The sequence below is a fragment of the Arachis stenosperma genome, chromosome 3 (assembly GCF_014773155.1).
Source record: "Arachis stenosperma cultivar V10309 chromosome 3, arast.V10309.gnm1.PFL2, whole genome shotgun sequence".
Taxonomy (NCBI): Eukaryota; Viridiplantae; Streptophyta; class Magnoliopsida; order Fabales; family Fabaceae; genus Arachis; species Arachis stenosperma.
The window spans coordinates 36,303,194-36,331,010 of NC_080379.1; the positions used below are offsets into that span (position 1 = coordinate 36,303,194).

Here is a 27,817-nt window from a genome sequence, read left to right on the forward strand (position 1 = left end):
ACTTCATTACAAAATTTACAGACACACCGGAAATCCCACAAAATGGAATCTCTATGTGGACGGTTCCTCAAATAAAACTGGAAGCGGCACATGCGTGATAATTGAAAGCAACCAGGGAACCCAAATCGAACTCTCCCTCAAATTTGGGTTCTCTGCCTCAAACAATCAAGCAGAATATGAGGCACTACTAGCTGGTTTGAAACTAGCCAGGGAGATTGGAGCTCAAAAGCTTATCATCTTCAGCGACTCGCAGGTAGTTACTTCACAAATAGGAGGAAGCTACCAAGCCAAAGACCCCATCATGAAAAAGTACTTGGACAAAGCCAGAGAACAACTCGGACAATTCGGAGAATATGAGATTCATCACATACCCCGAGAACAGAATGCCCGAGCCGATGCACTCTCAAAACTAGCCAGCACCAAACCAGGGGGCAACAATAGAAGCCTCATCCAAGAAATTCTACAGAATCCATCAATCTCAGAAGAAGAAAAAGTCCTAGCCATAACAGGTCACGATCAGGGATGGATGACTCCCATAATTAACTACCTCAAAACAGAAGCACTCCCCACAGAGGAAAAAGAGGCAAAGAGGTTGAAACGGGAGGCACAATATTATACTATCATAAATAATACTCTATACAAATGAGGGATTTCAATACCACTGCTAAAATGCGTGATGACTTCCAATACAAAGGAAGTCCTAGAAGAAGTACACAGTGGCATTTGTGGCAATCACCTCAAAGCGCAGGCACTCACCAAAAAAGTACTTCGGGCAGGATCTTATTGGCCAACTCTATAAAAAAAAGCCATAGAATTTGTAAAGACATGTTCATCATGTCAGAAACATGCTAACTTTCAAATCGCTCCGCTAGAGGAACTCATCAGCGTGACCTCACCTTGGCCATTCACAAAATGGGGACTCGATCTTCTCGGACCCTTTCCTCAAGGATCGGGACAAGTAAAATTTCTCATAGTAGGAATAGACTACTTCACAAAATGGATTGAGGCAGAACCCCTAGCTAATGTCACTGCTCAAAGAAGTCGAAAATTTCTATATAGAAATATCGTCACAAGGTTTGGAGTTTCATACTCCATCACTACAGACAATGGTACCCAGTTCACAGATGCAGGCTTCAGAAAGCTAGCGACCGACTTGAATATAAAACAACAATTCACCTATGTCGAACACCCCCAAGCCAATGGGCAAGCCGAAGCTGCCAACAAAGTCATATTAGCCGGGTTAAAACGGAGATTACAAGATGCAAAGGGAGCCTGGGCTGAAGAGCTCCCGCAAGTCCTATGGCCATATCGGACGACTCCACATTCCACTACAAAGGAGTCACCTTTCCGATTAGCTTATGGAATGGAGGCAATGATCCCAGTGGAGGTCGAAGAAGGATCACCCAGAGTGATCCACAATAGCAAAAAAGCCAACTCCCAACTCCAAAAGGAAGAGCTCGACCTACTTCCGGAAATCCGAAAAAGAGCTCGGATAAGGGAAAATAGGTTGAAACGATGGATGGCCTCCAGATACAACCAAAAGGTAATACAGCAGACCTTTGCTGAGGGCGACCTCATCTTAATCCGAAATGACATCGGAACAACTCGACCTGGAGAAGGAAAGCTGGCAGCGAACTGGAAAGGACCTTACCGAGTCATAGAAGTGCTGGGAAAGGGCTACTACAGGCTTTCCGAACTCAACGGGCGAGAGCTTCCCAGGTCATGGCACGCCTGCAACCTAAGAAGGTACTATAGCTAGGGATGATAAAGGACCTTGGACAAGGCGCACTCTTTTTCCTGAAAAGGTTTTTTAACAAGGTGCCAAGCCAAGACCTACAAATCACCCGACTTAAGAAATTAACCCCCGCATGTATATTTGCATTTTCTTTTAATAAAATCTGTTCATATTTTCTACAAATGCTCAAGCCGTATTATTCTGAAACATTCATCGCCCGATTATAAAGCTACGGATCGACAGAAAGTGAAAATCAAATTCACTACGCGATCGCGATAAAGACCAAAGATGAAAACCAAATTCATTAAAGTGTCTGCCAAACGAGGGTTAAAACCTAAACTCTACAAAATCGGCAAAGATGAAAACAGAATAATGCAAGAAGTTATAGAAAGTTATCCATAGAAAGGACCTGACGAGGTCCTAATAAAATGGATCGCTATAAAATAACTTAAAGACTGGCAGACACAAAGAAGTCAGACCAGCCACAACAACCCAAGTTATAAGTAAAGCCATGGAAAGAGGTCTGGCCAACCCTATAAAAGAGGATTACTATAATTTAGAAGAGCCCGACATGACGAAGTCGGACTCCTATGAAAAAGTTACAAAGATAATCCCTGAAAGAGACCTGAACAAGGTCCAAGAAAGAGGATTACCAAGTAACTCGACAGGGTCGGACATGACGAAGTCGGCCCAAAAATATAAAGTTACAAAGGTAATCCCTGAAAGAGACCTGAACAAGGTCCAAGAAAGAGGATTACCAAGTAACTCGACAGGGTCCGACATGACGAAGTCGGCCCAAAAATCTAAAGTTACAAAGGTAATCCCTGAAAGAGACCTGAACAAGGTCCAAGAAAGAGGATTACCAAGTAACTCGACAGGGATCGACATGGCGAAGTCGGCCCAAAAATATAAAGTTACAAAGGTAATCCCTGAAAGAGACCTGAACAAGGTCCAAGAAAGAGGATTACCAAGTAACTCGACAGGGCCCAACATGGTGAAGTCGGCCCAAAAATATAAAGTTACAAAGGTAATCCCTGAAAGAGACCTAAATAAAGTCCAAAAAAGAGGGTTACAAACAAACAACTCAACCCGAGTTGAAGAAATCGGCAAATCTCAGTATTATAATTCCTAACAAAGACCTGAACAAAGTTCAAATTGTTGAAAGCAGCGTCAGGCAAAGGAATCAAGCCGATCATGTCAAACAAAGTCCTGACACTCTCAAAGACTACGAAGGTACCAAGACAAGCGCAGACAAATATGATATGAAAATAAAAGTTATAATAATAGCCAGCTTCAGAGGCCACCAGGTTCAGCCCATAAAGCCTGGAAACTACTTTGTTTATCAAAATAAAGTTGCTGAATAAGCAACTAGAAAAGCGTCAAAACATCATTCACAAAATAAAGAGTTTTAAAAATAAAGCCCACAAGCCGGGCAATCTACAACGAGCAGGAAGGAAATTTAGTTAACATCCAAAGGCTTCTCAGCAGCATCAACTCGGGGTGAAAGAGGGCGAGTCTGAAGAGGTACCGCATCCATCGTCCCATCATTCCGGTTCAAGATTTGACAATCTGGTTCCCCCTGGGTGATTGATCTCAGCAGTGGAAGTCGGAGAAGTCGGCGCAACAGAAGTCTTGGTAGCGGGCAGTGAAGGACGATCATCCTCATCATCATCAGGTTCGTCAGGGACAATCTTACCATCCTTAACAATGTTGTCCAGACTAACAAGGGAAAGGTCGAGATCTGGCGTAGGAACTCGAAATTGCTCCTTCAGATTCTCATAAGCAGCAGTAACACTGCCTACAAGATGACTCTGAAGTTTGGTATAATCGGCCCGGACAGATTCCAAGCTACCCCTGAGCTCCATCATCTCTCTATAAATAGTAACATAGCTATCCTTATGTTTTAACGCCGTATCCTCGGCCAGTTGCACAGTAGCCGCCAGACCAACAGCCCAAGCCTTTTCCCCATCAGCTCCTTTTCCAGCTCGGCCACTTTCACCAGATTCCAAGCTACCCCTGAGCTCCATCATCTCTCTATAAATAGTAACATAGCTATCCTTATGTTTTAACGCCGTATCCTCGGCCAGTTGCACAGTAGCCGCCAGACCAACAGCCCAAGCCTTTTCCCCCATCAGCTCCTTTTCCAGCTCGGCCACTTTCACCTCGAGCTCCTCCTTCAAACCCTTAATTCGGTCAAACTCTGATTTTGCCTCCTCCATAAAGGCCTTGGTAGCATGGATAGGAAGATCTTGAGCAGTCCGATATAAAGCCACTCCCATGTGTGCCAGTGTAATACCACTCCGAGTAATGAAGTCTAAATGACGAAGAATGGATACATCTTCAGTAGGCATGACACCATAGGGAGCAATCTGTTGATCTACAAACCCAACAGCATCAAAGTCGAGAGCACCAAGATTAAAAGGCTCGACAGTCCGAGGTTTTTTTGGAGGAGGAGCGACGGAAGGAGAGGAGGTACCAGCAGAAGTTTGCGACTGATCGACCAAACGAACATGGGGAGTAGGGATCATCCTCCTCGGCCCAGGAGAGCTCGGGACAGACGACTTCGACAAAACCTGGGAGGACCCTTCTCCGATCATCTTGGCCGGGACGTTCTGAGCCGCGGTAGCCTTCCTTGCCTTCTTAAAGGCCTTCAACGAGTCATTATTCTTCGACATCTTTGAAAAATAAAAAAATACAACGACTTACAAGCCAGAAAAGAAACCAAAAAACAAAACAAATGGAGACACAGTTCATAATACCCAGCACGGTGCGAATCAAGGATGGATCCCCCAGAAATTTCTTGGTCTCAAGATGAGGAGGTTTCCCCCAAATATCCTCCAAAGCAGCAACAAAAGCCTGCTCAACCTCGTCTAACATCTCCCAGGTATACCTAGATACAACTACATTCCTCTGCCATTCTAAAGGAAAACGAGGCTCACCATTCTCATCCAAAAAGAAAGGACGAGCTCCTTCAACAGCTCGGATCTTGAAAAAGTAATTCTTAAAATCTCGGAAAGACTCATCATACATGGAAAAAATCTTATGTCCCTGGGCCGACCTAAAAGAAATCCAAGAAGCTTTCTTTTTGGTAGTTTCAGGCTTGGTCAACACAAACAGATACAGAAAAAGAGTTAAAGAGGGCTTTACACCGAATTCATGGCAAACCAGCTGAAAAATCTTAATAAAATCCCAAGAATTTGGATGAAGCTGAGATGGGGCTACATTACAAGACCACAACAGGTCGGTCTCAAAGGAAGTAAAAGGAAGGGTAATATTCATCTGGCTAAAGAAGAAATCATATGCATAAAAGAAAGGATGCTCCCCCTAGGTCGGAACAGGAAAGCAGACCCTGTCATCAGAATCGGGTGCCACCAACTCATAGTTACGTTCTTGATTTTTACTACTACATATTTGATGGTGTTTTCTAAGCTCCGCACAGAACTCCAAATTAGCTAGAGATACACATAGCAACACAAGGGAGTCCAACCAGTCGGACATCCCCTCAGGAACCTTAGAGGACGCCTCGACAATATTTTTGCGAGATGACATGGCCAACTAATCCTACAAACAAAAAGGAAACGGGTTACTAACCCAAAAACAAATGCGGGCAATATGGAAGCAACTCGGACAACGCGACCTCAAGCACACAAATAGTAAAAGGAAAACCCTAAGACGCACACCAAGGTCCAGGGACATCCTTTGGAGGCAATGACAGAGTAAAGTCTCAGAAAAATCTACAAAAGATAAACTCTCTTCCAACAAACAATGTCCCAAGAAGAAAAAGGCAAAAGTCAAAGGAAAGTCATCAAAAAATCATCGTCTCTATCAAAGAAAAAACCATCAACAAAAACAAAATCATCAATGGAGCAAAAAAAGTTATCAAAGGAGCAGCCTTTCCAAAACAGCAGTACGAAAATCAACGATAACATACGAAGCCCTAAAAAGAAGCCAAAACCAGAAAAATCACCCAAAGCATATGTAAGGACGAAACAAGACCAGAAAACAGGCATCACAAGCAATAAACCAAGCACAGTAATAAGGAAAAGGTTTAAGCTTTCCAAACGTACAAAATCTGAGCGTCATCAGAGAATCAAAAACAAAGCAACAAAAATAAACGGTGAAGAGAAAGCAAAACCAACCTGAAGATAGGAGAAAGAGCCCTAGAGAAAGACGGAAGCCGAAGCAAAGAAATCTTCCCTCGAGCAAAAGCACAAGACACAGTGTCAAGAAAATGAAAAGATAAGCCTCGGGTGAAACAGAAGAATGAAGAAAAAGAGGGAAGTTACAGAAAAGAGAAAACCGTTTCTTGAGAGCAAATTCAAAATAAAGCCAAGAGAAACGGAGAATCAAAAACCAATTAATAAGGGCATTAAAACCCTCGCGCATTCCCAAGGCTAGGACGCTAATACAAAAGCGCACGCTCTCAGAGGAAGCGAAACATTCCGCATTCAAAAAGGAACTCTACAAAGATAAAATCGACAAAATGCTCGAGTTCGGCTTCACCCGAGAAGGTTCGAACTCCTAAAAAGTAAGACTCAACCTCCTGATAAAGACCGAGCTCGAGCAGGGACACTGTTCATACCCTGGGTCGAGTTGTCCGACCCGGGATGTTCTACAGACAGAGCAACCGACCTCTTCAGGTCAGGACAAATCCGACCTCTTCTCAAAGAGTTCGGCCAAATCACAGGAAAGCCCAAAAAGGGCCCAAATGGAGGACCACGTCCCAAATCCTAAGGCAGCCCAAGCCTACAGAGAGAAGGGCAGTTCCCTTGAAAGATAAGATGACCTCACTTAAAGATAAGATAAAGATAAGATAAGCTAACTAACTTATCTTATCTAAGAAGGTCACTCTATGCCCTTATAAATACACTGGAGCACCCAGGTATAACTCATACTCTGATTCTACTCAATACCTGCTTAATACCCTTGCTAACTTAAGCATCGGAGTCCCTTGTAGGTACACCCCACCCTCCGGGGGTGAAGAATCAGCACCACCACCAAGTCCAGCAAGTCGGACACGGCGATTCCAGCAACCATCATCAAGTCGGACACAACAGCTCCGACCAGTACACAAGATCTCGTCCGAGATCGACCTACCGTCTCAGGTAACCCTTGGAACAATTACCATGTTTATAGTTTCCAGTTTAATCTTTAAGCTTTTAATATAGGTATTAGAGTTCTAGGATTGCCTCTGACTTTCTCAGGACCTTATATATTATAGTCCAATTTGGGTAAACAGCTTAATTAAGCTCCTTTTGAAAAAATAGCTTAAACAATAAATGACTATATTAAAAGTAACTTAAATAAGTTATTTTGTGTTTGGTTTTTTAGTTCTAAAAGTGCTTATTTTATAGAAATGTGATAAAAAGTAGTAGTATTATGAGAGAAGTCATTTCTTTTAACTTCTATATAAGCTCCTAAATAGCTTCTTAGAAAGTTGCAATTTGGTTTTGAAAATTGCACCAGACATTAATACTACTACTTTTCATAAGTCAAAAGCTCAAAAAAGTTACTTTTGAAGCTTCTCAAATGGGCTCTATGTATGTTAGCACCGTTACCATGCTGAGAACCCCCAGTTCTCATCCCATACGATATTTGTGGTTTTCAGATACAGGTCGAGAGGTACCTCGCTAGGCGTCTGGAGTCCTCTGCAACGAAGTGAGAATTTTGGGAGTTTACATTTTGTTTTATTTTGTCATCTATATATGTACAGACTCTCTTATGTATATATATTTTACTGTTACACCTCATAGAGGTTTATGAAGAATTAGTGTTACTTTGATGTATTTTAGGTTATGGATATCTATATGTATATACATAAATATTCTCCGGCCAGCCTTAACTTCACAGGCTGAGCTTGGAGCTTGACTACTTTGTATCATTGATCATCTACTCTTATGTATATATGTATTTTATTTGCGCTTAAGCTTTTCTTTATACGCAAGTAAACATTATTCACGAGTGTTGCGCTTTTCGGTTTCACGCTTTGCTTTACCCATTTCTTCAAAGACTCCTAGATATAAAACTTTTTTAACTATATTATATATATATATATATATATATATATATATATATATATATATATATATATATATATATATATATTGTTTTTAGAGGTCGTAATACCTCACCACCTCTGTCTTATGACTTAAGTATAAGATTCTATGTGGTAGGGTGTTACACTAAGCATAAGTGCAAGCCTCTAAAACATATTGCCATTCATAAAGCAAAACAACAAAACTGCAAGACCAACAATAATGAGCTAGTGCAGCATAACCATTATGAAAAACAAACCAACATTCCTCAATTTAAGCAATTAAGAATTGTCCACCATGAATAGCAAAACTAATAAAAGCAAACTCACGCTATTAAAGTGCTCCGTTGGTGTTGCACCCGAGCACACCAGATCTTCGTCTACCTCTTCAGTTCATCTTTTCTTCACTCACCAATCAGAAAAATCTTTTTCTTCTCACATTCTTTTATATCATGGAGTAATAATAAGAAAAGAAAAATAAAAAAGGAGAGTGGGAGTGAGAGTAGGCTACAAGTTATGGTAACTACTCTCATTGACCAAATATTTTTTTTTACAAAATAATAGAAGATAGTACTATTTATTATAGAATATGACGTCATTTCTCCCACCAAACCACCAAAATCTAATTTTTCATGTGAGAGCATACTGAAAATCAGAAAAGAGTACTATTTTTTATAGCAAATGATGTCATTTCGCCCACCAAACCACCAAAATCTGATTTTTCATGTGAGAGTTCACTTTTTCCACCTAAACACAAGGAATTCATTTTTTCTTTTTGAAAAACAAAATTTAAAGTGGAAGAAGAATCCACCTCAGTGAAGAATTCATGATGTTGTTAGTTATGTATAGATATATTGAAGAAGTAATTTTAAACAAATGCACTCCGAAACATATGAATGAGCAAAATTATGCATAAATGAAATTCAAAAATATAAATTACCATTGATGAAACAATAAAATAGAAGTGATATCATTCTCAAGGGTCAACAGACTATGAAGTTAAAAAGATGAAAGAGAATTAAATCTTCTAACAGCTCAATTAACAAACCAAAGAACATGAATATTACTTGAGCATTCAGAAGAAGTTTAAGAATTTAAACTATTTGATGAAATTGAAAATGGTGGATATCAATAAGGAAGATTTTGGGATCTTCGGGGGAACTACAACCAAATAATGAGTAAATGCTATTATCAAGTAGTGACGATAGTGGTGGTGAGCTTAGAATTCGATGAAAAAGAGTGAAAAGGAAAGTGAGTTAAGTTCCAAAAAGAGAAACAACTAACATACTTTAGAAATGAGATGATGCAAAGTGAGAAAGAGGATAGAGGCCGACGTAGTGGGGAGAACAAATGGTGAAAGGAGAAGAGATGGTGAGAAGTTACCAATATTAAAACCAAGCCTTTAAAAATGGCTTGACAACGCAATTGAGTGAGAAATTCAGGGTAGGACAACTTTCCTTTTCCACGATGATCCTAAACCCTAATCTAATTTTTCAGTTGGGATGAACCTACATTGGGTGAAAATTTTACGTCAGTGATAATTCCTCCTATATTTTAATTTGTATAGATATAACTAAAATAATAACATACAAAATTGAAAACAAGAAATATATGAATAAAAGAATAATATTAACATGTTTTCTTGTAATTTATGCACTCCAAACAAATAATGCCTTTCTTGTTTCGGGATAACCTCAACGTCTTCATAAATATTAGACAGGTTTTCTACATTATTAATCTGTAGTTTTAATGTATTTCTCCTTAAATAAATTTAGTATTAGTAATTTAACGTGAACAATAAATAACATGTAATTGTGTTATAGACACAAATATACTTGCTTGAATTCTATAAACAACATGTCTTGAATTCGATCTCAAAAACTTTATAATACATTTTTTGTCTATCAATTACCTAAAAGTAAACCCAAAAGGGACAAGAGATTAGGTTTTGACTTTCTATCCTCAGATTAAAACTTCAAAATAACTTATAGGATAAAGTATTAAAAATGTCTCTAAAATATTTAGACAATGACAAATTACTTAGTAAATATCAAAACCACAAAATAAAAATTTAAATGTGTAATAAAAAATAAAAGAAAATATTATTTAAGAGTTAAAAATAATTTTAGATGCAGATGTTGAGAATCAAAGTCAAATCTTCTTTTTACTTTATTGTTTGGGTTAAAAAAATTAGTCCTTGAAAAATAAGACATTCTTTAAATTCGTCCTTAAAATTTTTTTTCAATCAAATTGGTCTTTCAAAAATTACGAATTAATCATATCCGTCATTCAGTTACTCTACTCATAATTTTTGAACGATTGATGATATGAAATGTTAACTGATAGCATACATGACACATAACATGTTCAACTAGACGTTAACAAAATAAGTTTACAAAAATTTATCAATTTAGTCACTAGGTCATATTAGAAATATAATTTTTGTAATTAGAAAAAATGAATAAATTAATAAATTTTCATAAACATATTTGGTCAATATCCAATTAGACATATCAGATTTTATATATGTTATCAATTAATATTTTACAACATCAATCTTTAAAGAAAATTGTTAATGGAGTGACTGAAGGACAAATATGTTTAATTCGTAATCTTTGAAGGACTAATTTGATTGAAAAAATCTTTCTGAATTTACAAATGTCTTATCTTTCAGGGACTAATTTTGACTAATAACCCAAATAATAAAGTAAAGAGAAGATTTGACTTTGATTCTCAACATCTGCACCTAAAAAATATACTACACCTACGAACTTTTAAACACCCAAAAGAAGGAGAAAAGTTCATTGTAGCTGCCCCAAGAGGGTACAAGCATTGGAATGCAGACTCGAGAAACGTTGAAACCGAGTGAGTGCACTAGAACCTACCACCATGAATCATCCGTGCTATCGCAGTAATTCTTCTTCTTTGGTTTGAATTAGACCTGCAATTTTCCCAATAGAGACGCACAAACATGAGGTTTGTTGCGTGCTTGAGAACCAAACATAATGATCGAGAATTCATGATTGCCGATGCTTGATAGACTGACACATCAAGGATGTAAAACAACCACTACATTTGAGGGAGAGTGCTTAATACTACACCAACTCCAGAAGCTAACAAGTATCAATGACTATCCCAATCTAATGCGAGGTAGCTTTGATACCTATTGCTAGTCCAAATGAGTTATTATCATCTTTGTTCTCTGTAATTAAAGATACAAAGTATGTCTTCCATTATGCTTTTTGCAATATGTGTAGGAGGTGATATAGGTCATCTTATATTCTGTTGATCTTGTTTCTTTAATTGAGTTAAGATGTGGGCGAGGTGATTTTTTGGTTGAGGAGTCCAAGTGAAGCTGCAACTGGGAATTCTATTTTTGATGGTTCTAATGTCTTAGAGAATAGGATCAATTTTCTAAATTGAGCCACTAAATTTGAGAATTTCTAACATTTGTAAGCAATTTGATTCTATGATGATTTTTTTTAATTTTATAATGTTTGCCTTGATAGCTTCTTCCTTTATTGGCAATACTTCTGTCGTAAAGCTAGAGCTTGCTTTGAAATTGATTGCTGCTCCTCCTTATAGATTTCTATGGTTGTCTCAAATTGCCATTGTTGCTGCTCTAGAGTTGGAAATAAATGAGAAGGTTACGTCTACATTCATTTTCAGCCATTCTAGTGGTGGAGGTATCCAAATTATTGGCACTGATTCTATTTTCCTCTTCTCTTTTGCCACATAGTTGTTGATTTCTTGAGATTTATAGATGTATTATTCTAACATATTAGCATGAATTGGCATAATTCTAGAATTAGAATTTGTGTGCCTAAGAATTTTTTTCATTTCTATCCTTTCAAATTGTTCAAGTTGTGATTCATGTCCTACTCTATTCGTGCTTTACCTTCTCTCCAGTTCAAGTTATGATTTTCTTAGAGTTTCTTGCAATCAAGATGTGATTAATGATGCATTTAGTATTGTTGGAGTATAATAAATTTGAGAGCCAAATAACATGACCCTGTTCCAATCGTAAAGTAAGAGTGCATGCTCTACAGTTTCTTTCTCCTATAAAAACACAACACAGGACATTTGCTACACTCATTAATTTTCTTTTTTGCCAGATTTACCTTGACTGGGAGATTGTTGTGTATTGCTTTCCAAAAGAGCAGTTTAATGTTATGAGGTACTCTCATGTACCATATTTCTTTCTCTATATCTTCTAAATTAGAACTAGTTGAAGGCATGCTACTTAAGGTTCTTTCCTCTTCTTTTTTTTATTATGTGGTATTCCATCTTGATTGAATACTCACTATCCTGCCTATGAGATCAAATAAGCTTATCTTTTCTTTTGACTTTGCTGATTGGGGTCTAAAATATCATATAAGTTGTCTGAGTGGAAAAAATTCTTTAAACCTTTTCTCTATTCTACTCTTGAGATTTTGAAATAAGCTCTTCCACTTTCATGTTCGTCGATACTTTGATCCTATTTCCTTCTCCTGTGCTCTAATATGTGTTGCTTTTAAACAATATTTTTCTTTATTTAAGGTTGTTTCAAATTCAATACACGCTTTTTTTTTTGTTTTTTAGTTTTGTGCCTCCCAAAACTCATACATTACTTTGAGGATTTGCACCCAAATAGCCTCTGAATTCCTGATGATTCTCTAAACTTGCTTGGGTAATTGAGAAAAATTTTGAAAATGAGATTCCTTGAAACCCATTTATCCTTTTCTTTTGCTAGTGCATATCTTTGTCTAGGCTTTTAGTGAATATCTTTGTCTCTTTTCTTATCCCTGTCCAGAATTTCTTCTGTTAACTATTTTTTGGATGAAAAGCTAGTTGCCAAATGTGATATCAAATTTTTCAATATTTATCATTTGACTCGAGACAATGATGTAAGTGTTTAGGATTGAATAAGCTGATATATCTCCTCCTCATTTACTCCTAACAAGAGGATGTAATCATCAACAAATAAAAAGTGAGTAATCATTGATATTAAATTTGTAGCTCACACTCTTGATACACCCCATTGTCAGCTTAATCTATTTCTAGTCAAAACCAAAATTCTTTAGTAATTAGCACCCCTTCTAGATAGTGCTACTCTATGCAATCATAAGCTTTGTTTGTGTTCAATTTGATCCCCAAGTCTTGGGAACTTCCTCTTTCTTTGCATGTTATTTTTGGAATGTTTTTTGTACAATAATAATGTTATCTTAAATCATCTTACCATTGATAAAGACACTTTGAACTAGAGATACCAACATTCTTAGTTGATAAGCACAACATAAATATACTCAAGAGAAAAAGTGAATTGAGTATTAATGACAAATTAAAAACTTTGTAAAATATAGATGAAAACTTAAGTTGTGAAAATATAAACTTGTTAACAAAAGCAACATACTTCTATTTTTCGTAGGCTTATAAGCGAACTTCAATAATTTAAACTACATACTTAATATTTTTTTGTACCATATATAAAAATAAATGAAAACTTTAAGGCGAGTGATTTTGTATTAAAACTTTTTCAAAAGCTTGAACAAGTTTTCAAGCACTTATAAGGAGTCAAATTTTCACACTACTTTAGAAATGTAAATAGCAAGAAAAAAGAAAGAGTTTAAGGGTTAAGAAGATGTGCAATCATGATATATTCTGGTTTGGTGTAACCTCTTCACCTTCGTCCAGTTCTTCCCACCAAGGTGTGGAGATTTTCACTATATTACCAAGCTTATAAGACACTTGATAAACCGGTACAACATAGAGCACTTGATGAATACCTCACAGTATATGGTCATGACTTTAATTAGGCCACTCCACTTAGAAACTTCTTCTCTAAGAACTCAACGTAATACCAATTTCAATTATTTTTTTTTAAGTGCTTAATGATGTTAGGTATCCTCATTGACTATGGTGTTTAGCAAGACTCACCACTTAGAGAAAATAACCTCTAAGTCCCTCAAAAATCAAGAAGAGTTACAAAATCTTCTTTTACAATGTGATAGTAAATTTTAGAAATAATGAACTCTCTCAAACGAGTATACGAATACAAATGAAACTCTATGAATAAGCTCAAGTATATCTCTCAAATTTTGATAAAAACCATTTTGAAAACTTATTAATTTTGATTAATATAATAGCATATAGATATGAAAAAGTTGTGGTGCAATAAAACACAATCCAAATACCTCTATTTATAGGCCTTCATACACTCATATACATTAGTAGTGAGTGGGAAGAGCCTAATCATCAAACACACATTCTTGGTAAAATTTGTGTCTCAAAGACATATGATCGATCCTCAAAGCATATGGTTGATTGTCATAGCTCAAAATACTCAAATTTAGATTAGCACTTTATGTGGACCGATCTTACAAATTAACATCAGGATCGATCCTCTTGTTCATTTTTCAAAAAAATTTAAATTTTGAAATATGGTACCTTGTGCATTATTAGGTTGGATCCTACTTTTCATAATCTATTATAAATAAGTTAGGATCATCATAGGTTAAAATTCATTTTACTTTGATTAAAATATAATTTTAACTTAAGAGATGAACTTGATTTATCCTTGATAAGTAAAAACTAATGTCCTACAACTAAATCTTGCTTGCTGGACTTCTCCTTATCATATCATCTTTATTACATGCATGATTGATTCCTTAATGAGCTTGTACTTGAATGTTATGCTTAAATCTTCATGTAAAAAATCTATTTTTACCTATCATAAAATTTTATATCTATCAAAATCACTCATCAAACTAGATGTTATATCATAGAATATATGTCATGTATTTACTTTTTCATTTACCATACAATCAATGAATAGATTAGGTTAAATTCATGTATGCTACAAGAAAAATACAGAATACCGTCGGATTTAGCGTCAAAGAGTAGCGGCAAATTTATCATCAAATTTACTGGCGTTAACGAAGTTGAATTCATAAAGTTTAGTAATTACCGGTAGATTTATGTTTCCGACGATAAATTCGCCGGTAATATTTACAAGAAAACAAAAATCAATTGGCGTGTCTTTTAGGGTCAGATTTACCGTCGGAAAGATCCGACGGTAAATCCACTTAGTGAAACGCTGCGTTTTGGTGACCTGTAATGATTTATTGTCGGATTTTTCCAACGATAAATGGGCCGTAAATTCAAAGCGCGAACCCTCTTCCCCCGTCATTCGAATTTCACACACACACACACACACACACACACTCTCTCTCTCTCTCTCTCTATCTCTCTCTCTCTCTCACCTATCCGTTTCCTCCCCTCTCCCCAACACCACCATCTGCCGCCGCCGAAACCACCACCACCACCATCACTGCCCCCTTCTCTGTCGCCGTCAATCCACCGCTAAGACCCCTCCCTTCTTCTTCTTCTTCTCCCATTCTTCTCTTTCCCTTTGGTCACACCCTAGCCCTCACGAATAGCCACCCACCATCACTGCCACCACCTCATTTCCATCTTCTCTGTTGATGCCGGCAACCACAAAGCTGCTGTGACATCACCCCCTTTCCTTCTTCTTCCCCTTCCTTTTGTTCTTCCTCTGGTCGAACCACCCTCGTTGTCCCAGAGACCACGAAAGCTCCAGCCCTTGCCGTCGCTATCTACCAAGTGATGTCGCGTGTAACACCCTTACTATCAAAATCTCATGATTTCTGGTTGCGCCACTTTGATAGCAAGAAGTATTACAACGACTTCATATACTTAATAATAAAATATATAGGAGCCTTTAACTTGAAACCGTATCGCTGTTTTCTTTAAAAAACTGGAAAAATACTTTATCTTGAAAATCATCATGCATATCCATATATACAAAATTTATTACCTAAGTAGCTTATAAATATAATATATATATAAAACATACAACTCCTATTCTTTTTACAAAATTATAATAACAAAGGTGAGGAAAGAAAAGTTATCTAACTAAAACAATATTGTATAGCCAAAACGCAATAAAACTCTTCATAATGCTCCTTCATCCGATTCCTAAAAATGTAAAATTGTAGGAGGTATAAACCTAATTTCTTAGTGTGTGTTTTTTAGTGTGTGTGTTTTTTTGTAATTATTTTTAATCCAATATTTATTGAAAGAATTTTATTTTTTTAATTATATTTTAAATTATTTTAAATTATTCATATTCATACACAATAAAATTACATTTTGGTATAGAATCGAAGTGTTTCTTCCATTCCAACCCGAAGTTCTCCCGAGATCCTCTAAAAACAAATTTTCTATCCAAGTAACCCATCAACAAGAGAGTTTATCATCGAATTTTTTTTAATATTGAATCTGTATTGGTGTAATCCATTAAAATGTCTAAAAAATTATATTTAATATCGTTGTGGAAATATACAAAACGTCACTGCCATTTTTAACTTTTTTTAATTAAAAAAATAAAAACATCAAAACGTCAATGACGTTTTCCTATTTTCAATTTTAAAAAAATTACTCCATGCAAAACGGTTCTGCCGTTTTGTGAAAATTATATATTTTTTATTTTTTAATGAATATGGCATTGTCGTTTTGTACTTAACAAATTTAAAAATTATTTTTACATACTGACGTTTTATATTTTTTAAAACGTAAAAAGTTATTCCATACAAGAGTAAAATCACTTTTTAATTTAGATGTGGAAGAAGAATGGTGTAGGATACAAATATTGAGTGTATAAGTACTTTACGTAACTGTGGTGTCAGGAGTAAAAATCGGACCGTCTGATTTTTTAATACACAAATCGGAGAATTTTAAAAAATTAAAAAATTTTAAAATACACAAATCGGAGTTACCTTTACCTAAATTTAAATTTCCTCTTCCACGCTAATTGGACTGTCCGATTAATAAGCTGAATTTTTTTTACAATCCAATTTTTTCATCTCTATTTTAGAAAAAGATATTTCCACATCTATATCTAACACCTACATTTTTCATAATAATACACAATACACATACTTCTCATATCTAAAAAAATGAATCGAGTAAAACTCACATCCATTAAAATATTGAGGCACATCATACAATTTGTTCCGATATAAAAAAAAAATCAGCCTCTATCATCACTAGCTAGTGAAATTAAATGCACAATTCAATGGATTTGATTAAAGCATTCACGTTACACATTTACACGCATAGCATTACCGCTACTATACCAATAGCAGGTGATTGCGATGAACAAAGTAATAACTATTAAGTAATATGCATTAGGTTTTTTTTGGTCACGGGGGCTCTGTGGAAATAGCTACCGCATATCTGTCTCCCGTGAAAAGACTGATTAAGCAATTGGTTGAATATTGCAGGGCCCTTTCTTGCTCAAACATTCATGATTTGATGTCCACTTCTTAATGAGTTTGCGTTCGGTGGATTTCCCTTCTTCCCTCCCGTACTAGAGACTAGAGAGGACAGTTATTTCTCAAAACAATGATAAAAGAGTAAATATTCAACTCGATGCTGGCTAATTATCTCGATAGGACTATGAAATTTTTAATAAAATTTCTAAGACTTATTAGTTCCTGTAAAAAAATAAATAAAAATATTAACATAAAGATTAATCAATTTTATAAAAATAAAAATAACCGCTAAATTAAATATTTATTTTATTAAAAACCTCATTATTTTTTAAAATAATTATTAGAGACCGTTTAAAATTTTTCAAATGATACAAAGGACAAACTCCTCCATTACATTTAAAATGTAGTCATTCTTTAATAAACTTTTTTTCCACATGCATCCCACAAATTTATAAACTAATTATCAGGACTCTGGATTATTGTTTTTCAAAAATTTTAAGGTGCCCAAAATTATTTTCTAGTAGTCTTTATCGACGAAAATATATCTGGTGAATTGCTTTTTCAAATATATATAAGATGGATTTTTTTCTTAACTTTGTGATGTCAAGGTACGTCTCTATAAAATAGAATAATATTGAATATTATGTCAGCTAAATTTGTTTAAGTAATTCATGTTTTTATTTTAAAAAAAGGTAAAATACAAAGAAACTCTGTTATGTATAACGTGTTGATATTATATACTGAACACTTAAAGTGTATCTATAAAAAAATGAAATATACAAATTACATTAAATGACAAATTATATTCAATCAAATTATAACCGATTGTGACAAAAATAACAAAAATATTTTATATAAACTCAAATTAGTCATTAGGTCACTTAAATAAAATAAGATCAATTTTATCTGATTGTAACTTTTTAAATATCAAAATGTATATGTAATTTTTTTAATTTTTAGTTGAGTTATTCAATCATAAACATAAAATAAAATTAAAAAAATTAATAAAATAAAATAAATTGAGCTAACAAAATAACATCTAAATATATAAGAGATTTTTTAAAATTACATTCCTATATATACACATTAAACCAAATTAAAGTCATTTTAAAAATTTTTTTATATGTTTAGACGTTATTATTTTATTAGCCCAATTTATTTTGTTTTGTTAAATTTCTTTTAATTTTATTTTGCGTTGTGATTGAATAACTCAACTAAAAATTAAAAAAAAATTTATAGATATTTTTGACAAAAATACTACCCACAATATTTTTTTACAAAACGTCCAATGAATTTGCTCTTAACAAAATATTTCACATTAGTGAAAATCAGAAAATTCTTATTTACTTACAATTTTTACTTTCTAACGTCAATTTTTATTTTATTTTTACTTAGATTTTTTTCATCTCAAAGGAGTACTATTCTTTGTATTCTTGTATTATAAAATTTGAGACTTTTTTATTTTTTTTATATTTTGAATTTCAAATTTTATATTTTTTAATGAAATAAAATATTTGTTTACTTTTAAAAAAAATATCACAATAAATATGAAACACAAAATTTATTATCAACGTAATTATTCAATATTCTAACATGGAACTTTGACTAAAATGTTACTTCTGAAGACATGTTGAAAGTTTCGAGGGAACACCTCAAATTTATGTGCTAATACACCTCAAATCTATATGTCCCATTTCAACGTAACCTACGGTGGTGGTCTCCAACGGTTTACAAACAAGCACCACAACACATAAATCGTTACTGTCTGTAGCGGTTTATGATAAATTTTATAGAAATCGCTATTTATAGCAGTTTTTGTTTGGCACACTATTTCATGTAAACTGTGGCTGTCAGTAACAGTTTACGTTCTCCTCTAATTTACTACTGACAGTAACATAATGAAAAATTGTATGTGTCTTGATATTTAAAAAGTTGCAATCAGATAAAATTGATTTCTACTTATTTTATTTAAGTTAATTGTCCTAGTCATTATATAATTTTTCATTTTTATAGAATCTAATACAAATAAATCACTAATGTTTCTATCCTAAAAGCTTTTTATTTTGAGGAGTGAGACTTGAATTTGAGACCTCTAAATGAGAACAAAAAACTATGTTATTTGAGTTATAGTTCGTTAGCGAGACTTGGTATATCATTGTTCATATAGGAGTAGTTGATTTTATATTTGTTAGTGTTGTATTATTGATGTTAGAAGATAAATAGAATTTATTATTTTTTATTAATAATTAGTTATTATATTATTAAATTAAAATAATTGAATAAAAAGAACAAATTATATCGAATCTTGAACTGATATTAACAGGCTATAAAATTTATCCTGTAGAACATAATTCGGAAAGGGAAATAAAGCACGATCATTATATATTATGACACATTGGCACTTGTATCCAGGATTACAAGTTACTGACGAAAACCATGATCACATCTCACCCTTTTACGCCCATGCATCATACACCATAATTAGCTGCTACCTATAAAATTGCTACTATAAATTGAAGCGTTTGAGACAAGTTTTATAAATGGGATGGATAAGTATCTACAGGCCACTAGATTTACCCACCTTACTTAATTCAGAAATTTTGTTTTTCCATTCAATTTAAAAAGAGAAAAAAGAGCCATGCATTGGGCCTTTATGTCTTTATTATTCCCGTACAAGAACATGGATAATATGGACGAATTTCCGTTCGTGATTAATTATAAATGGTTTGACATCGAGAACTTATAATTAGTCAATAGTCATGGTTTTTTTTTTTCCGTAATCACGGGATTTACATTTTTACTTGGTAGAGAACCCTTTGTAAGGAAATTCTCTACCGAAGGGAAATTAATAGTCGTTCGTGAGTAGTTTTGATAGTCATGAGCTTCACTAGTTTGAAGAGATGAATTTATAGCTTGGTTCTAAATATCAAACTCGATTAATTAAGAACCTGCTACTTGGTTGGTCTGTTTTAAAATAAAATAAAAAAATCAGCAAAAAAATTAGTTAATTAATCAAATCGATTTGATTTTTAGAAGTTAATCTATTTAAAAATAATAAATAAAAATTAAATTTTAATATTTATATATTTTATATATATAAATATATTATTTTATTACATCTAATTTAATATTAATTTAATCTCAGTTAAACTTTTAAATGTTTAATTCTATCAATTCAATGACTTGACTCAGTTTTCATAATCTATATTTACAATAGGCAAAGTCCAGTAAATACCATTATCCAGCTAATTATTGAATCCGTAGCCTGAAGCAATGAAGTCTTGCCCGCTAGTATTGAAGATGTCTCTTTCTAGTTTTTACTAGTAATTTTAATTAACGAAAACAAAACAGTGCACGGAGGAATTTGTCATTTTGATCCATGTCCCACAAGCACAAAATAAAGATAAAAAGTAACTTGAATTAGCTATAACGATACCTTACTGTGATTTTCCCAAATGAAAAAAGTTAGAAAAAGATAATCCCATTTGAAGGCTTTATTCGCTAATGGCAAGCACCATCCAAATAAACAAACATTGCAGGGTCCCCGCTTGCTCCCAAAAGCAATCCAATAATATCGTTGAACCTACTAATCAATCTAGTCTAGTCATTCACCCCTTTCAAAATGTACAGTGCCATTCCTTTCTCTATTCCCCATGCATTTTTTTCCCCAAACAACAAAACAAAAAACATATATTTTTTTAAATATTAATAAAATTTTGACATAACCTCAATTATTATATTTTATTATGTTTTTTAAAATTTTAAGAACACCCGCACATTATATATTTAATATTAAAATATATAATATATTCTCTATCTAAATTTTAAAAGTACAATTCATCTTTTATAAATGGTTTCATTCTCAAAATTTTAAAAAATATCATAAAAATTAATATTTGAATATTACACAAAAATTTGATTAATATCTAAAAAAATTAGCCAAGAAAAAACAAATGCATAATATCTTATAAATAATTCTACGTTGTTATAAAATTTATTATTTTTTATTAATATTTAATTAATATTTTATATTTTAAATAACAGATTTTAAATTTTAATGATATAAAAATAAAACATTGATTAAAAATATTAGTTAATATTTAAAAAAAAATATTAGATATCTGACATCTCTAATCAATACTCATAAACTTATTATACTGACACACCATTTGCTTTACTTAGGATAGTTACAATTGTCTCTTGTTTCTTCCTTATGCTCTCCAAGTTCCAATGGAGATTGTAAAATTCTTGTACTTGAATCTTCTCGCGACTTTCACATTCTCAGTGGTTTTAGCAATGGACCCTTATTCAGAGGCACTCCTGGACCTGAAATCTGAGCTTGTAGATGATGATAACACACTGCATGATTGGAAAGTACCCTCTCAACAAGGGAACTCAACAACAGAATCCTATGCATGTTCTTGGACAGGTATCAAGTGTAACAACGACTCAACAGTTGTAACCTCCATAGACCTCTCAATGAAGAAACTCGGTGGCGTAATCTCAGGGAAACAATTCACCATCTTCACAAACCTTGTTGATCTCAACCTCAGCTACAACTTCTTCTCTGGCCAGCTTCCAGTGCAAATTTTCAACCTCAAAAGCCTGAAAAGCCTTGATATCAGCAGAAACAATTTCTCTGGTCACTTTCCAAATGGAATTTCCAGCCTCCAAAATCTTCTTGTACTTGATGCCTTTAGCAACAGCTTTTCAGGTCCATTGCCTGCAGAACTTTCACAGCTACAGAATCTCAAGGTTCTTAATCTAGCTGGGAGTTACTTCAGTGGACCAATTCCATCTGAGTATGGTTCTTTCAGAAGCCTTGAGTTTCTTCATCTTGCAGGGAATTCTCTCACAGGGAATATTCCTTCAGAACTTGGAAACCTCAAAACAGTGACCCATATGGAGATTGGTTACAACAATTATGACGGTCTTATACCGCCACAATTGGGTAACATGAGTCAGATTCAGTATCTTGACATAGCAGGTGCAAATCTATCAGGCCCCATACCAAAGCAACTCTCCAACCTCACCAGTTTGCAATCACTATTCCTGTTCCGGAACCAGCTCACAGGATCAATACCAAGTGAGTTGGGCAATATAAAAAATCTCACAAATTTAGATTTATCTGATAACTTCCTTTCAGGGTCTATTCCAGAGAGCTTTTCAGAGTTAAAGAACCTAAGACTGCTGAGTCTCATGTACAATGACATGACTGGCAATGTTCCACAAGGCATAGGTGGACTTCCGTCCTTGGAAACCCTTCTCATTTGGAACAACCGGTTCTCCGGATTACTTCCACAGAGCCTGGGGAGCAACTCTAAACTCAAGTGGGTGGATGCATCCACAAACAACTTGGTTGGCAGCATTCCACCGGACATTTGTGCAACTGGAGAGCTGTTTAAGTTGATCTTGTTCTCAAACAAATTCACAGGAGGTCTCTCCCCTCTCTCTGATTGTTCTTCCCTTGTTCGCCTTCGCCTTGAAGATAACTCATTCTCCGGAAGGATCCCTCTCAGATTCAGCCATCTTCCTGATATTTCATACGTTGACCTGTCCCACAACAACTTTGTTGGTGGGATTCCCTCCGATATTTCTCAAGCATATCAACTTCGGTATTTCAATGTATCTTATAATCCACGATTAGGAGGCACCATCCCCACACGAATATGGTCTTTGCCCGTACTTCAAAACTTTTCATCATCTTCTTGCGGTATTTCAGGTGATCTTCCTCAGTTTGAGTCCTGTAAGTCAATTTCAATAATTGATCTAGATAGGAACAACTTATCTGGAACTATACCAAACAGCTTTTCCAGATGTCAGGCTCTTGAAAAACTGAACTTGTCGAACAACAATATGATAGGTCATATACCAGAAGAACTAGCCAGTATCCCTGTTCTTAGTGTTATAGACCTATCAAATAATAAGATCAATGGCCCCATACCTGAAAAGTTTGGTAGTTCTTCAAGTTTACAACTTCTCAATGTGTCCTTCAACAATATCACGGGTTCAATTCCAACAGGGAAGTCATTCAAATTGATGGGTAGCAGTGCATTTGTTGGGAATTCTGAGCTTTGTGGAGCACCGCTTCGACCATGTCCTGGTTCAGTTGGAATATTGGGGAGCAAAGGGACATGGAGGCTTACCCGTATTCTGCTACTCTGTTTAGGGTCGTTAGTAATCCTTCTAGGAGTCGCTTTTGGAACACTTTATTTAAGAAGAGGGATCAAAAGTCGATGGAAGATGGTCTCATTTGCTGGACTCCCACAATTCACAGCAAATGATGTTTTGACAAGCTTCTGTGGCACAAAAACAACAGAAGTTCCATCACCATCACCACCTTTGGTTTCAAAGGCGGTTCTCCCCACAGGGATAACAGTCGTAGTTAAGAAGATTGAATGGGAACAGAGGAGCATCAAGGTCATGTCGGAATTCATAATTCGCCTTGGAAATGCGAGGCACAAGAACTTGATCAGATTATTGGGGCTATGCCACAATAATCAGTTGGTCTATCTTCTGTATGATTATGTGCCCAACGGGAATTTGGCTGAAAAAATTGGAAGGAAGTGGGACTGGGCAGCAAAGTTCAGAACTGTGGTTGGAATCGCAAGGGGGCTAAGATTCCTTCACCATGACTGTTCCCCAGCCATACCCCATGGAGACTTGAAATCAAGCAACGTTGTGTTTGATGAAAATATGGAACCCCATTTGGCTGAATTTGGGTTCAAACATCTGTTAAGGTTGACCAAAGGCTCATCTCCTGCTACAACCAAGTGGGAAACAGGTATAACAAGTAATTCTCTGCATTTCATGTGCATTAAATAATGAAAACATAATTTTACTGTTTTCACTATTTATATTTGTCTCTTCAAAAAATCATGAAAACAAAACATTGAAAATAGAAATGAAAATGAAACAAAAAATAAAACCACAAACCAAACAGGATCTAAGTTTGTTACTCTACCTTGTCCAGATTATGTAAAGAACTAGCCAACTATTGAAACACTCACATAGCTATCTGTCAATTACCCAACTCCTTTTTCTTTCTCTGTTTAATTATACCGATTTGTGTTTATTTTTGGATGCAGAATATAATGAAGCCGTGAAAGAGGAACTCAGAATGGATGTCTACCAATTCGGAGAGATGACTCTGGAAATTTTAACTGGAGGAAGGTTGACTAATGCAGCAGCTACCATACAAAACAAACCATGGCATGTTCTTCTCAGAGAAATTTACGACGAGAACGAAGTCAGTTCCGCCAGTACAATGCAGGAGATCAAACTGGTTCTCGAGGTTGCTATGCTTTGCACTAGCAGCAGGTCAAATGATCGACCATCGATGGATGATGCTCTGAAGCTTTTGCCAGGGATCAAACCTATAGAAGATGGCAGAGCTTCAAAAAAATGATAGTAAAATTTTAATCGGTATCATTAATATTGAAAGCCATTAGAGATATATAAATTCTCACTAAAAAGTTTGCATGTGTGTAATTAAATGAGTCTGTAGTTTGTATTTGTATAATATATACTTCCCATTATTTGAGTGTGACATCCCATTCTGTCTGTGTTGCAAAATCAACTTCATAAAATATTTGAAATATGGTATTCATTTGGCTCCATAATACTCTTTTCGTGTCAGTAAATATTCTTTGTTCTGACTATTACATCAGATATACTTATTTCAAACAAGACAATATTGTGCATTTGAAAGAAGCAATTCAACGTGGAATTACAGGAACAATTTACCTTAACATTGTTGGCATTAGCTTGCCATTTGTCTTCATATAAGCATTCAGAATTTCACCCAGTTTAAGAACATGTATAAAAAATCAGCTATATTTTTGCCAAGAATCATATATCATTGTTTAAGAGTTTCAATTTTTCAGAGAGTATTTGCCTAACATCAATGTCGCAAGCATTTAAAGTTTAAACCGTTATCGAATCCGTCGCATCCAGGAATAAATAACACCTTTTTACCATCTAAGCCAATACTGAAGTTAGTGTGAAGCCAACAATGAATCATTGTGAAAACCAGTCTTAGCTCAATGAAATTGCATTTATAAGAATTAAGAGGCTTAACAAAATATTAATATACGGAATCCCTAGCTGCTAAAAAGAAGAAGAAAAAGGAGCAAGTCAAAAAGCTCAACATAATGTTTCAGAAAAAGGAAAGAAAATCATCCTCCCAGCCCACATCTTATTGGTACAACTATGATAAAGGAACATATATACTGAAACTTTTTGAAGAAAGATTTGTATTTCTCTATCAAGTAAATACAAATAAAAGAACAGTTTGATAAATTATACAGAATTGATATGAGAATTCTAGATTATTTCTACCCAGAAAATTCTAAATCCTAAGCCTTTGCAACGAAGCATTAAGAACATCAATAATTCCATCAAAACTACCAAACTTGGAACTCACCACGTCAACCTTAACTCCAAGCCTCTCGGCCCCAGCCGCCGTGACAGGCCCATGGGCCGCAACAACCAAACCCGGGCACCTCCTCCTCACCTCCTCAAATTTCAGCCCAAACTCCCTCAGGCTCTTCAACAGGCCCTCGACCTCAGCACTGCTCGTAAAAACCACCGCATCCATTCCTTCATCCTCACTCCCCTTCACAATCCCCTCCGCGCACCGCGGCCCAGCCCACCGCGTCTCGTAGGCCTCCACCCGAGCTGGGGCCCATCCAAAATCCCGTAGCTCCTGCAGGAAGGCCGGCACCACCGGTGGCTCCTCCAGGCCCACGACCAGTGGGACCGGGCAGAGCACTCTCCGGCCACCGCCGGGCCCCAACGCCGCCGCAAGGCCGCTCGGCGTCGCGGTCGGCGGAACAAGAACCCTAATTCTCTCAGAATTGGAACAGATTCTCGAGAGGAATTCGGCGTCGATGAGCTCGATGTCCTTTCCGAGGGCGGCGACGATGAAGGGGTGGCCAGAATGAGAGAGCGGGGGGATGCGGAGGGCGGCGACAGCGGTGTGGAAGGCTTGGATTGCAGTTCGGGAGGTGAAGGCGATGGCGGAGAAGGGTTGGAGAGAGTGAGAGGAGAGGTAAGGGGCGAAAGAGGAGGGTGTGGGTTGGATGGTGAGTGTTGGGCACCAAAGTGGGGAGTAGGCGTTGACGGTGAGAAGGTGGGATAACCTTTCGGCGTAGTTGGGGGGAGTGGTGAATGCCACGATGGGGTTTCCTGAGGTGCCTGTGGATGTACACGCGAATGCGGTGGTGATGGACATGGTCGTCAACTTCTTATTTCTTCGCTGTAGTTTTGGGCTTTTGGCGGTTCATTTCCATATGAAAGGCACAAATTATCTGTTTTGATATACGGATGTTAATAGGCGGCTCAACTTTTTTATGGTGGGATGTTCATGTTTCTAACAAAAATTACATTAATTAAAGATTAAAAATAAGGATTTTATCATAGTTATCATAACTGAACTGGTAATCGAACCGACGAGGTTATTAAGTTACTGGGTTATTAGTTCAACTGGTGGATTACTGATCGAACTGATTAACTCAGTATAATTAAATAATTAAGTAAAATTTAATTATTTTTTCTTTATTATAAATACTTTTATTTTGTTTTTATAAAAATAATTATCATTTTCAAATTTTAATACTTTATTAATTAATTTATATTTATTGTATTATTATATTATTATAAATAAAAACTTACATACAGTTAATTTTCATGTGAAGTTGATATTTAAAAATAGTTAGATGATTTGACAAGTTTAACTAAATATCATCTAATGATTTTCAACTATCAACTTCATACGAAGACAACTGTATGTGAGTCTTACCTGTTATTATATACTACAAGTATTTATTGAAAAAATAATATAAATAGATATCATATAATCATGAAAAGAAAAAATAATTTGTGATTAATAATTTTTTTGTTTATCTTTTTAATATATACATATATTTTTTAATAAAATTTATAGTTAAATAAAATATAATTGATTTAAAAATAAGTGACTTTAAAATTAAAATTAATTGAATATAAGTATAATAAAAAGTTAGTATATGTATTATAATTTAGATTTATCTTAAAAGGAAGCAATGTAGTTTGGTGGTATGAGCGTCCTTTTTGCAACTTTAATGTAAGAAGTTCAAACCTCATTGCACTCATTTTGAAAAATTTTCCAAAAAACACAAAGCTTTGACACTTGGCACACTGGAGCATATGGAGAACATGGTGGACTTGCAGAACCCAGATGCGTCGTAGCTTTTCCTTTGGTTGGGACCGAGCGGTTCGATCCGGGCCGGTTTTCACCGATTTTGGCCGGTTCGTTCCGGATTCAACCAGTTCATTTTGGTTCACAGTCTTGAACGGTCCTACCCTTGGACCGGACCGGTATAAGGTCCGATTTATCGATTTTTCGATCGAACCGGCCAGTCTGGTCCAATTCTGCTAACTATGGATTTTATGCATATATAAATAGGGACCTGATATGAGATAATATTGGTACTTTGTTAGCAATAACAATATATTTTTTTATACACTGTTAATATATTTTTCTTTTTTTATGTTACTATATATATATATATATTAAATAAATATATCAATCATCTCTATTATATTGAGATAATTATATTAGTGAATATTAATATTAGAGTCTTTTATTTATATTTTTGTATTTTATATTTATTACCTTTCTCTTAATTATTTATTTATTTATTTATTTTACAACATGTTATCAATATGAAACTATGATCAAAATTTAAGAAATTCAGTTAATAAATTTTCATTGTGTTAAAGTTCTCTCAT

General features: G+C 35.1%; 2 protein-coding genes across 2 annotated transcripts; one reads left to right on the forward strand and one right to left on the reverse strand.

The window, feature by feature from the left end:
* The first annotated feature begins 21,274 nt into the window (after positions 1 to 21,274).
* Positions 21,275 to 24,654, forward strand: LOC130968663 (leucine-rich repeat receptor-like protein kinase TDR). Its single transcript, XM_057894058.1, has 2 exons — positions 21,275 to 23,828; positions 24,133 to 24,654. Exons 1-2 carry the CDS (start codon positions 21,275 to 21,277, stop codon positions 24,450 to 24,452), a joined length of 2,874 nt encoding a protein of 957 aa, XP_057750041.1. The 3' UTR covers positions 24,453 to 24,654.
* Positions 24,235 to 26,334, reverse strand: LOC130968665 (uncharacterized). Its single transcript, XM_057894059.1, has 2 exons — positions 25,470 to 26,334; positions 24,235 to 24,420 (listed from the first exon to the last, which is right to left on the reverse strand). The coding sequence occupies exons 1-2, from the start codon at positions 26,277 to 26,279 to the stop codon at positions 24,415 to 24,417; spliced, it is 816 nt and encodes a 271-aa protein (XP_057750042.1). The 5' UTR covers positions 26,280 to 26,334; the 3' UTR covers positions 24,235 to 24,414.
* Between the last annotated feature and the right edge of the window lie 1,483 nt (positions 26,335 to 27,817).